Source organism: Cricetulus griseus, chromosome 8, assembly GCF_003668045.3.
Source record: "Cricetulus griseus strain 17A/GY chromosome 8, alternate assembly CriGri-PICRH-1.0, whole genome shotgun sequence".
Classification (NCBI taxonomy): Eukaryota; Metazoa; Chordata; class Mammalia; order Rodentia; family Cricetidae; genus Cricetulus; species Cricetulus griseus.
The window spans coordinates 9,242,994-9,256,774 of NC_048601.1; the positions used below are offsets into that span (position 1 = coordinate 9,242,994).

Sequence of the window (13,781 nt, forward strand, 5' to 3'; positions counted from 1 at the left end):
ACGAACTGCAAAATAAGATTATTATTCTACTAAAAATAGAGCTGTTAGGATGTTTAAATGATAAAATGCATTAAACACGTGTCATCTTTATGTGTTGAATTTGTCTCTCCAGGGTGTGCATTCCCTTTGCTCTTCAGACTCCTCAGTTCTGGGTTTTCCTTTGGATCTACCTGTTTCCTATTAAATCCATTCTTGGCATTTTCGTGTGAATACTGTTGACAGAACTGTCTTGACTCTCTCTCTCTCTCTCTCTCTCTCTCTCTCTCTCTCTCTCATATATCTGGACATACACACCTTTTAAAATATTTATTATTTATTTATTATGTATACAGTGTTCTGCCCAGGCCAGAAGAGGGCACCAGGTTGCATTACAGATGTTTGTGAGCCACCAGGTGGTTGCTGGGAATTGAACTCAGGACCTCTGGAAGAGCAGCCAGTGCTCTTAGCCTCTGAGCCATCTCTCCAGCCCCCTGTCTTGACTGTTAAATATTCCAAGTAGTCATTACATATAACATATTTTATAATATATATCAAGAATATCTATAATATGATAGATACAGGTACATGCCAATTTACAGCTGGTAATTTCATTAAATTCTTTTTGTGATGTGTTTGTCGTTGATATTTCTTTTCCCAGACATGCCATGACATTACTTACAAATAATTCTGGGTTTTATCTCACCAAGTTTATGCTTCTGATGCCCTCTTCTATTCATTTGTTACTTAAGTATTTTTGAACTTGTCATCAACAAGCCACTGTAGTGTTTGATACATGGTATCCAGCATGTGAGAAATAAAAAATAAGCACAATACATAAGTAAAGTTTGTATTATGGTGAACATAAGTAACACAGGGGGAAAAAGCATTGGATGCTTCCAAAATACAGGCAGGTCACAGTTTCAATGGGTGACCACACCCAAGATCATGACAACCACTTTGCATTGTGTAGCAAGACAGGGCTCACTCCTTTCCCTTTCAGTCCTTTCCTCAAAATGAATCTTCTCCATAAAGATTTCCATGGTCACCCACTAAAATGAAGGACAAACCCCCACACCCAAGATCATGACAACCACTTTGCATTGTGTAGCAAGACAGGGCTCACTCCTTTCCCTTTCAGTCCTTTCCTCATCTTGTTAGGTTTTACTAAGCAAAGAACACACCATTTCTTTTTACTTTTTGAGTGTTTTAAAGGGAAATTTAATTTTTTTATCAAATGTCCTTTAGGTCCACAGAAATGAGCATATGAGTTTTTTTTTTACATTTTTATCTCTTTATGTATAATATTAATATTAAATGGCTTCTGATCATGATGGATTATATTCCTTTAGTGCGCTGATAGACTATTTTGTCTAATATTTTATTTAGAGTTTTCCATTGGTATTCATGAGTGATATTTCTCTCTGGTTTCTCATTTGCAGCCCTTATAATTCTTGAAACTTTTGGTATGGATACTTTGTTTCAGAAAGCAAATATGAATAGTATGTCTTTTGTTCCCCGTCATTAACTGTTTAGGCAGTGGTATAACAGTCCCCTCTTAAATGTCTGAGAGGTCATCAAGACTCGACTGGGGCTGTTTGTGTGAAGTGAGGTTGTGAATTAAGATTCTGTGGTTGCTGGTCAGCTGGTGCTGAAGAATCAGCAGTGATTGTCAAGATCAGCATCATTGAGGTGACATCTGTTGCTAAAACAATGGATGCTACTCTGCTGAGTCTTAGGAAATTTGGGGCTGCAATTTCTTTTGACCCTAGAGTTGTTAAAAGAGATTTTTGTTTTTAAATTTCCAAATGCAATTGTCTTCTAGCTTTCTGAAACAATCTGTCATTTTTTTACTAAATCATGATTAAATAGTGTCTGCAATATGTCTATTTTCTGGAATTTGTTGAACTTTTTTGTTGGCCTAATAGGCACATAGGATAAGATCTAGTCTCTGTTCTCAGCATGAAGACAGTGATGTAAATCAGTCATTTGCATTATTCATTTTATTTTAGCTCTTGTATGAACATACTTGTTTTTTCTCACTCAAGTTTTCACCAATTGAAAGTTGTGTGTTAGAATATTGTCTAATTAGTATACTTTTGTGGATTTCCTCTAGTGCCTCACAATTCCTGTTTTATGTATGTTGCTGTCATATTATTTAATGAAGAGCCATTACATCTTGTATCTTTATTGAAATTTCACAGTCTAAGGGAAGGTTCCATTATTGGGACCTAAACTCTTCTTTTCCTTGTCAATATTTCGACCTCTGGTTCCATTTTCTTCAAATTGTCTAATATACCTATGGAAATATTTAAAACCTCAACAACTCAAGTTGTTGTTGTTGTTGTTGTTGTTGGTGGTGGTGGTGTGTGTGTGTGTGTGTGTGTGTGTGTGTGTGTGTGTGTGTGTGTGTGAGTGTGTGTGTGTTACAGTGAATGTAGTTAGGGTTTGCATTTTCACTGGTATTTTAAACCACTTTCCTCAGTAGATGAGTTAAACACACAGATAGCTATTTATGTTTGTTTTAAGCCTACTGTGTTGGTTTTGTTATTTTTAAAGAAAGCTTTCATTAAGCAAGCTGTTTTCACTTTGTACATTTGTGATCCTTAAAAACATTGTTATTTTCGTTATAGAATTTACTCTTGCTTAATCGTATTAGATTTTAAAATTTCTTTTTGACAATATTCCTTTCTCAACAGAATCAAAGGGAAATACATATTCCTCACTGCATTTTCATTGGCCGCTGAGTTGCATTCACTATGAGGACTTTCCCCAACATTTCACTAGTACCCATTCACCTACACGAGGCGTATCATGCTCAAGTTCTTTTCTATTTTGAGACACATTCTGCATCTTTAGTATGTCTACCTTGCCATGCTTCAGAACATGGCAGTTCAATTTTTCCCATCAAGCAATGCATGATTAAAACCTAAATTGAAAACCTATATTCCACAATTCAACTTAGAGATTTTAGATCTGTTTTTTTTTTCATAGTTGGCAGACCATTAACCAGTGAGTGCCTAACTTGTAGAGTACATGGCTTCAAGTTCTCTTTCAGATTCTACACATCAGAAAGCAGAAGCAGTGACTTAAGGTAGTGACTGAAAGCTCATGTTTACAATGGTGTGCAGTTACCAATAACCTCTAAAGACAATCATTAATTTATCCTCTTAGAACTGATAATCATTTTCTGAGGCTATACTGCATTACTGTGGTGGATCTGACAGGCATGTTCCCCACAGACTCCTGTTTGAATGACTGACCCATAGGGCGTGATACTATTAGGATGTGAGGCCTTGTTGGAGAAAGTCATGACATTTTGGAGGAAACGTGTCATTGTGGGGGCAGACTGTGAGGTCTGATATGCTCAAGCTATGCCTAGTAAGTCACATAGTCTCCTTCTGCTCCCTGAGGATCAAGCTGTAGAACTCTAAGCTCCTTCTCCAGCACCCTGTCTGTCTGTTCATCACCATGTACTGCCATGAGGATGATGGGCTGAACATCTGAACTGTAACCCAGCCCCAATGAAATGTTTATGTGTTTATCTATGAGAATTGCTGTGGTCATGGTGCCTCTTCACAACAATAGAAACCCTACTAAGATAATTACCTATTTTATTATTCTACATTTCATCACGTATCTGCCTTTCACATGTGAAAACTGTGTGATAGGCATGAATGTATTGTTTAATTTCATTTTTGTTTGTGTGGCAGTATTATCTCATGTGGAAGGTGCTATATATTGCATGTGTTCTTCAAAGGCCTATGTTTTGAAGCCTTGGTTCCCAACCCATGGCTGTGTGGGAAGGCAGAAGAGTCTGTAGAATGGTGGTTTCTCAACCTGTGGGCTGTGACCCCACTGGGGTAGAATGACCCTTTCACAGGGGCCACATAAGGCCATCAGAAAACACAGATATTTACATTATGATTAATACCGGTAGCAAATTACAGTTATGAAGTAGCAATAATTTTATGGTTAGAGGTCACCACAGCATAAGAAACAATATTTAACAGTCACAGCATGTCCCCCAAACAACAGGACCAAATGTTTGTGAACTAAAATCTCTGGAACCATAAGCCAAAACAAACTATTTTTCTTCCTCCACTTCTTTCTCCTCCTCCTTTTTCTCTGAGACAGGGTTTCTCTGTGTAGACCTAGTTGTCCTGGAACTCACCCCATAGACCAGGTTGGCCTTGCATTTAGAGATCTGACTGCCTCTCACTCCTAAGTGCTGGGATTAAAGGTGTGCACCACCGTTGCCCAGCAACTATTTTTCTTTTTAAATTGACTATGCAAGACATTTTATTGTAGGAATGGAAAAACATGCAAGCCATATTAATCTTTGTAGCATACAAAAATTATGCCACAAGAGAGTTAATATGTAGATAGTTAAGATAAAATTCCACAAGAATTTTTATATTGTGTCATGAAGTCAATTGCATTTAACCTAATAATTTGTAGACAACATTTTCCCAAGTGGTGCTTTAAAAAATACTGTAGTGGTTGGGAGCTGTCCTGTGCCAAGAATTTTTCCATGATGTCAGGACTGTGGGAAGAGCAACATGACTCTGAACTTTTTCTCTTCTTTTCCTTTTATAAAAATAATGATCTACCTTGATAGAAATTATCACCTTGTTTCTGTGGGTGTCACTGTCAATGTTTATTCAGTAATTATTTGGGAAGCATTTGTAATCATACATACTTGTTAGTACATCTTGGAATGCAATAGTGTACACAATTTATCCCATCAATGATTTCTTATCTGCAAATAAATACGTACTCTAGAGTCATCATTGCAATAAATAACTTGAAGGACACTGAGGAGTCAAGGATTTTTTTTTTTTTTTTTTTTTTTTTTTTTTTTTTTTTTTTTTTTTTTTTGTAGAGGTGAGTAGACTGGCATTTGACAAAAAAGGTAAAGTCTTACACCGTAGCACAGTGAAGTCCCAGGACTGTTAGCATCTCTCAGATTGAGGGTGACATGTTCCAGTTTGTTTTCTGTTACTATGATAAATACCACAAGCAAAAGCAACTAGTGGAGGAAAGGTTTTAGTTGACGCACAGGTTAAGGTCTATCATTCAAATGAAATCAAGGCAGAAATTCAAGGCACAAACCTGGAGACAAGAAATGAAACAGATACCATGGAGTAATGCCTGATCCTGTAGTCAAATGGCCTGATCCTGTGGCTTGCCCAAACTACCTTTCTTATATAGTTCGGGCCCACTGGCTGACGAAAGGCAATGCACACAGTGCACTGGGCCTTCTTTTATCAATTAAAAAAAGTCTTACAGACATGCCCCACACCTGTCTGATGGAGAGAATTCCTCAGTTGAGGCTACCTCTCCCATGTGTGTCAAGTTGACAACCAAGATTACCCAGCACACACACACACAGTCATTCTGTGACTTTGCAACACATATCTAGAGACATAGGTGTAGGGGGAAATGATGACCGTGCCCGCTTGGGGCTGGACACAGGAGTGCTGACCATGCCTGCTTGGAGGCACAGGTGCCGTTGACCACACCTGCTTGGTGATGTAGCAAGGCTTTAATTACCAGAGACACACACACATGGCTCTCCTTTTTCCTCTCCCGCCTGGCTGAGCAGATGAACAGGCATCTGGTGTAAACCTGGTCACTGGCTCTGTTTTGTGAGTACTTTCTTAATAAACTATCTGTTATCAATCTAGTTCTGACTCCACATTGCATTCGGCTTTACATAGGTATTCAAAATCAACACTTGAGTACAGGTAGCCAAAGTCTGGAATTTTCATTGAAGGTTGTTTTATGTAAATAGGTATGTGAACACATTTGAATAACTTTGCCTGTAGTCATTTGACAACATGAGCTTAAATTTTCAGCCCACGTGTGAGCATAGTGCTTAGGTAAACAGTCTTTCTGCCAGCATCAGCAGCTACTCTGTAACAAAAGATTAAGCATCAAGAATGATGGAGGAAGAATGATTTGAAGACCAAAATAAGACAAAATAATTTCTTCCAGAATTCCTGCTTATTGTAGTGATTTGCATATCCAGTTTGGGAGCTGTGTCCTATTGTTTTAAGACAAAAGGCTGTTTCTCATAGGCAGCCTATAACTTAGACATGGCAAGAATCAAATCTTTTGTCATTCATAACTATTGAAACAGTTCTTGATTATTGATGAAGTAAGAAAGTTTAAAATTGTATGTGCTGCTTTAATTTTCATAATAGCCATTCTAATTTTGGGTGCATGTGTATTCAGAAAAACTATGAACAAACTCAAAAGTTGACAAGAGGTTTAATCTCTTGAAACACAAAGAAACAACTTTCTTTTCTGGAAGGACGTTAGTAATAGGGGAGAATCCCACACAAGCCCCTTTGGAAAATATCTCTAGAATCCAACAACTTTATATTTTGTTTATTCCAAGTCTTGTTATTGAAGTTTGTAGTATTGATGGCAGTACCATCACCCCAGGCAATTAAAACTGACTATTTTCATTTCTCCGTTCTCCCTTTCTCTCCCTGTCTCTCTCTGGATGCCCTTATACGTTATTTCAGGAGTTTTAAGTCTAGAGCAATGTAGGATAGGAAAGGAAGTCCTTGATTTAAAGTTACTTTTAGTGTAGCAAGAGAAGCTGCTCAGATGCAAGCACAGTCACGTAGTTAATAAATAATTATGCTACACAACAGATTGCTCACAAAGTTGTCTACCGAAAATGTCAGGAATAAGCAGGTGTGACAAGCACACACACACAATCTTAAACAAGAGAATCAGGGGGTGACAGTGGATAAAATGAAGACTGAGAGCTGAAAGGAGGATTGGTGATGGATGGAAAACTGTGGATTCATAAATGAGGAAATTAAAACTAGCAGGTTTCGGGCTGAAGATGATTCAGTGACGAGTGCTTGTTATTCTTGCAGAGAACCCAGACTCAGTTCCCAGGACTCACATCACATGACTTACAGCTGCCTGTGGCTTTAGTTACAGGGCATTTGATGCCATCTGGCTTCTGCTGGCACTTGCACAAATACGGTACACATGCACGTATGTCTGGGCAAACATAATCATAAACAAGCTAATAAATTAAGCTTTATTAAAAACTAGTGCATTGTTAGAGTGCCATTTTTGGTTGTAGAAAGTATTACAAATGCTTGAAACTGGTAGAACTTTCAAAGGAGTCTCTGTAAATCTGGCAGAAATGATTGAGTGTTCATTAGAACTCACACAGGACACATTTGGAAAAGATCCAGATGGTAGAACCTATGTAGGGCTTTGTTCAGGGAGCAAAGTGTCGTTGGGTTCAAAACCTAAGAGTGAAACTCTTTGATGACCCTTGCTTCTTTTTATTGCTTGATACTTTTTTTGTTGTTGATTTGAGAGGTAGAGGTAAAACTGCAAGACGCCCATGCTAGAGAAAAAGATTCTTTCTCTGATATGCAACTTTAATTCAAAGCACAGCTAATTGAATTGGGGGAAATAGTGAGGTATCCTGTTACTATTTCAAAAGGACAAACACATATGTGTTTATCTTAGCTTGAAGAGCATATTCTCAGGGGGGTTCAAACTCTTCCAAAATGGTTAGGGAGAAAACATTAAGGTCTTAGTCTTGAAAAGACATTATCATTTGAAATTGAAGATAATACCTATGAATCTTTCCCACAATTATATACACAATCATTGTAGATGGTGTTTGTGATAAATTCACTTGCCTGGGTCCACAAGTTGAGAGTCTTCAAGTGTTGGCTGCGTATGTTCAGAGAGAAAGAAATTAAGTACACAATCACTCTGAAAAACAAAGAGATAACATACAGTAGTATAATATTTCTTCATTTCTTACACTTACCTATTAATCCTGTTCAGTCTTGCATGAAAACATTGCTATTATCACCGGATTTCTAATGAGTGTCTGTTATGAATTCCATAAACAGAGAAAAATGTATTTGCAGCCGTACTGTCAATATAATTCTGCTGTGAATTAAGTTAGTCTTTTTTATGTGGCATGAGATCAATTATATTTCTTCAAGACATTCAAGGTTGCTATGTTGCCGGAGGTCATCATAAATGTTTACATTCTGTAATTGTATAATTATCTACAAATCTCACATCTCCCTGCCCTGGAAAATATAAAGCTTTAGATAAAGCTTTCTGAGGAAAAATTGCTTTCCAAAGGGCATAGTTGCTTGCTTTGTCAGAAACCATCACTCAAGCTTCGATTCAGAAAATGTTCACTGGGGGTTGAATTCCTTCTCAGTATCTAGGAATGTAAGGGCATGGTAAGAGCCAGGTAGGTGCACAATGCAACGTCTCTCTTTAGGATTGCCCAGGGAAATACAGCATTAAAGGGAACAAATTCTAGTCATGTATATTTGAGGTATGAAAATAGGGATTGTTGCAACTAGACTGACTGCCATTTAACTTCAACTACAAGTGGGTGCATGCCTGGTTAATCTGAGAATAGCTTTTCCTTGGTGAAAAGTGGCATTTATTTTGCCGTAAGCTATTAATAATCAAAGTATTTTCTCCTGGAAGACATTCCATGGTTGTGTAAAGGGTACATTGAATGACTGATTGCATTATCTGTCATACATACCCATGTGATAGTGCCTATCAAACCCAACCATATCAGCGTTTTCTCATTCTGTACAATGGTCTTTCAAAGCCCCATCAAGAAACTTTTACGTCCAAGTCTAACTTCTCTGCTGATGACTCTGCCTCCATTTCAGAGAAAATAAAATTGCTATCAATTCTACAGACACACCCAATTACAATCCTTCCTTTTTGCTGCAATGGAAGAAATGCCTACTTTCCATCTAACAAACTAAGTTGTGTCACTCCCACAAATCCATCCTGATCTGCTAAGCCTCAGAACCACGGAATGTGATCTGATTGGGAAATGGTGTCATTTGGGATGTAACTAGTTGAGCTAGTGTGGTGGGTTGAATGAGAATAGCTCCCATAGGCTCATACTTCATTGCCTGAGCCCCAGTTGCTGGAACTATTTGGGAAGGATTAGGAGGTGTGGCCTTTGTTGGAGGAGATGTGGCAATGGGGGTGGGCTTTGAGGTCTCAAAAGCCTACGTCATGCCTATTTTGATCTCTCTTTCTGTGTCTTTTGCTTATCGATCAGATGTGAGCTCTCAGTTACTGCTCCAGCATCAAGCCTGCCTGCCTACTGCCATGCTCTCTGCCACTGTAATCATGGACTCTAAGCCTTTGGAACCATGATTCCCAGTCATCATTTTCTTTTATAAATTGCCTTGGTCATGGCAAAAGCAACTATGACATCTAGGATGGTATCCTCTAATCCAATGTGGTATCCTTATAAAAAGAAATGGCTTGCCTATTATAAAGGGAAAAGTACAAACACCTGGGTGAAGTTGGCTAGCTAAGCAGGGATTTTGGTTTTAGACCTCTACAATGCTCAGACAACGGGTTTCTGCTATTTATGCCCCCAGTATGGTGTGATATTTTGTTACATGAGGCCTAGAAAACCATCCAGTGCTGACCCATTCAATAATGCCCTGGCTTTATTGTTTGCACTCCAGGAAACATGAAGAAACCCTACTCAATTCATTATCTCTTCACCTTATTTTCTTTTTTGTCTGTGTTAAATATGATCAACCCAAAAGCCATGTAACACATACTCTCTTTCCTGACACAAGTGAACCTAGGGAAAGCCCACACTCACATGGGGTCTTCTTCAAGTTCTGGTTACTTTATGGTCAGTCACATACAGGCTTTACCTAAATGACCTCTGAAACATACTCTCACCTTTACTTCTAGTAACCTCTGTATTAAAAAGTTTTCTTTTCTAATCCAACAGATATTTTGTCTTGAGTGACAGGATTTGTCATTTGCTTCTCTGATACTGGACTTTCTCCATTTTTCTCCATATGTCTTGCTGCTGCTTGCTTTATTACTCTTTCTCTTTTTGCATATAATTTAAGTTTTTTCATTTCAGACCTGTCACAGTTCAATATATTGTTTTGGGATGACTTGTGACATTTGTATTGACTCACAAATCTAAACTTTTCTTTTGTCTCTTAAATCTCAACACTATATCTGAATTCCTTTTGACTGGCTTCCTTGACTATTCAAAGACGTGCATTAAGAAATGTGAGTCACTCCACTGTTCTGTTTCTCCTGTGTCCAGGCTCAAAACAAGTGTTTCTTTGTCTCTCTGTTTTCCTTGCTCCATGAATAAACTCAAATGCTAAGTTCTGTGATTGCAGCTTCATAGTTAAGGGCTTCCCATGAAAGTTACTTTCTCTGAAGTAGGAACAGTTATTGGCAGATGAGGAGTCTGAGCTGGAAGTTAGTGTCCTCAGGGAGATGTAGCAGAGCCATGTCACAGAAAGGCAGAGAAGCTCGACCCCAGGAAGCTGTCACCAGCATTGACATTGACAGCCACTGCCACATCAGGAGATGTCTTCCTTTTTTTTCTGTGTTGCTGGCCCTACTTCCCTAGTTCCAGACCTCGAGTTTCTATCTGGGTTATAACAGACGCTTCCAGGTCTCATCTTGCTAACCCTTTCCCAATATATCTCTGCAAAGCTGATCTTCCAAAATAAAAATTGAACAATTAACTTCTCAATTCATTATAATGTGTCTGCCTTACCCTCTAAAAGAAGGGACCTGTTCCTGACCAGGACCTTGTTCATTCTCTGTCCTCTTTACCATTTCTTCTCTAGCCCTTTTTGTGTGACTGTGTGGATTATATTTTTCTCATTAAAAACCCTGCTTTCTTGATCTTTGTTTTCTACTCGTTTCTTTCTTCCTCTCTGTCTTGTACACCACTGGTCCAAAGATGATTACTGACTCTTGTCTTGTGAGCCAGTGAGCTACAAACAGCAGACTGAGAACTAATCACTCATGCACAATGTGTTTCTGTTCAACTATGTGTCACAGAACATTCAGGTTGCCTTGGTTTCTAGTGTAAATAGTCCCATCAGCAGTTTGTATACATTACCAATTAGTCAACAGTAAATTTATATCTCTACATATTGATCTGTTGTGAGGTTGTAGAGCTGAAGCCCAGACTTAAGAAATTCAGTCCATATCCAAGAAGCTGATTACATGTTTTGTTTGTAATTTGAATGTTTAAAAATCAAATCTCACACTGAACACAACTGGTTGAAGGAAATAAGATCTTCAGAATCCTTTGACACAAGTCAGTAGTAATAGTAGTAGTAGTAGAGTAGAGTAGTAGTAATTGTTTTTAGTATTTGGAGAAAGTTTGACCTTATTAGCCAATAGTTAATAAACTTCTATATTAATCAAGATGTCTTTTCAGTTAGTTCCTGAAATGTCACCACTAGCTAATTATTCCTGTGTGTTTATACTACCACGTCCCTGAACTCTTTATAGTTGTGTGTCTGGGTGAGATATTAAGCACTGTCTTTATTACAGCAAGGCTTTTTATTTCATTTTTTTTTCCTTTTGTTTACCTCTGCAAAAGAAACAAGGCTCAGTGTCAGGGAGATGTAGAAGCTAAAAGAAAAAAGTTAAGCAGGTATGGCAATCTCAACACCCAGCATGGCTAAGCTAGGTAGACCATGAGTTCAAGGCCAACCTGGGCCACACAGTCATCTCTTTTCCTCTCTTGTATCATTTCCCCTTTCTTTTCTTTTCTTTTCTTTTCTTTTCTTTTCTTTTCTTTTCTTTTCTTTTCTTTTCTTTTCTTTTCCTTTCCTTTCCTTTCTTTTCTTTTTTTTTCTCCCTCCCTCCCTCCCTCCCTCCTTCCCTCCCTCCCTCCCTCCCTTCCTCCCTTCCTTCCTTCCCTTCTTTTTGTTTTGCTTTTCAAGACAGAGTTTCTCTGTGTCTTTGGAGGCTGTACTGGAACTAGCTCTTGAACAGGTTGGTCTCAAACTCACAGACATCTGCCTGCCTCTGTCTCCCAGGAGAGCTGGGATTAAAGGCGTGCACCACCACCACCAGGCTCTTTCTTTCTTTTCTTAAAAGAAAATTTATTAAATCAGCATTCATATATGCTACAATTTATTTCAATGAAGAAAATTCTTGATTTACATTTCCCTGTATTCTACCTGGATCTATGTTTAGAGAAAGTCTGTTGAAAAGTTGGTTTCCACTTTGTATCTCAAATCTCTCTTTTCACTTTCAGTTGAACCTCTTCCAGTCAGCTTTTGTTTGTAAAAGTCCCAAGAGACTTTAATGATTGTGCTTCTCCTGCCTTAGCTTTCTGACTCTTGGTATCGGTGATGTGAGCCACCAAACCCTTGCTATTTCCTGATGTTTTAACCATCTGGTTAAACCAGATGTATGACCAGATAACCTGTGGGGGACCAAATAATTCTGTTATGAGATATTTTGAGATCCAGCCTCGGGTTTCACTAAACAGGAGCACCTGAAAGCTCCAGCCCACTATTGTATTGCTAATTCCAGCAAGTCTACTATTGTTTACCATAGCCTCAGTATAGGATGCCTCTCTATGGGCCTAAGCATCAGAATAGGCCTGCACCTGGGCAGAGGAGCTAAGGAGAGGGAGGGGCGAGTGAGCAGAGAGGAGAGGGGAAGGACAGACATGGTTTCCTCGTGGTCTTGGGAGGACGGTTAAGAAACAGCCAAAAAAGATGACAAATAAAGAAAAGACTCTAGTTTTACAACATGGAACTGAGAGCTCTCTAAAGATGACAAGATGCCTGTGTTTGGTCTTTATCGCAGCTGGGTTGCTAGGAGTTTACAGGTCCACACACCCCCAACTCAGGCCAAACCTCATGGCTGTCGTGGGTTGGAGCTGAGACATGCCGGGTCTCGACAATACTCTCTATTTTTGAGTCGTTAGCTCTCGATGGGTTCCAGGCACTCTATTCTATTCTGTGGTCTCCAGTTGACTGATCTCCCTCAGCTCTGTTGCTGACTTGAACTTATCTCCCCAAACTTCAAAAATGGTGTGCTGCCTGGTCTGGGTTTCTAACTATGACTCTTTTAAATTCATTTCTCAGTGCACTTGTAAGACCCCCGGAAAGCTCAGGCCTCCAGGATCTCAGCCCAGGACTGAGGTCACCCCAATCACCAGGCTGATTCGAAAGCTTGATGCAAACTGCATGAGGCTTTATTGTTGTTTAATGAGCTAACCCCATGTTAGCTCAGGTCTTTCATCCACCCGCTATGGCGGATGGCTAGCAAAGACAGCTCCAAGCGTCTGCATAGAGATCTTATAGGGCAGCGTAAGGGGAGTGTCTAGGGGTATGCACAGGCTCAGGATTGGTGTGCCTCCAGGCTTGGAGGGTTTGCCTGTGTTGATTGGTCAACTGGTTGTTATGGGCCTTAGGCCCTCCCAGGGTGGTTGCTATGCTCTGTGCGTCATTGCATAGCACCACCAGCTAACTTCTGATTGGTTCCTTGCCACGAGGCAGGCATCTGACCTCTTAGTGACCAAGGCAAGGTCAGACAAGCAAGTGTTCAGCTGTTATGGCTGCCGAAATGAGGAGCTGGTCCCTTCACACTTAGGATTGTGTAATCTCTTCCAATTTACAGTCTTGATGAACAGTTATTTGGGGACAATTCCAATATGTGCATTTTCAGCCAAACCTTCTTACTGAATATATTAATATCTTTGGGAGTCTCATAGGACAATCAAATGTGGTGTGTTTAGTTTCAGACTTTTGATTCCCACTCACTTGCAATGGCTCTTCAGACATTCTTACCTTCCCACATACTCAGATAATTTGAGCTTGTGTGATAAGAAAGATATCTTAGTGTTTGTCATCTTGATCTGTCAGCTCTTGAACAGCAGTAATTATCAAATATGCAGGACATTCTTTCTATGTATAACATTATGTATCTGATCCGCCCTTCTCAACTTG

The 13,781-nt window shown here is 39.2% G+C and overlaps 1 protein-coding gene across 3 annotated transcripts in view; it reads right to left on the reverse strand.

Moving 5' to 3' along the window:
- The window catches only part of Pik3c2g (phosphatidylinositol-4-phosphate 3-kinase catalytic subunit type 2 gamma), a 302,408-nt gene that overhangs the window by 38,419 nt on the left and 250,208 nt on the right, over nt 1-13,781 (reverse strand). For all 3 annotated transcript variants that reach the window (XM_035448879.1, XM_027429943.2, XM_035448878.1), the window contains one exon: nt 7,665-7,740. In XM_035448879.1, the coding sequence (XP_035304770.1) occupies nt 7,665-7,740 (76 nt within the window). The remainder of the gene's footprint in view (nt 1-7,664; nt 7,741-13,781) is intronic.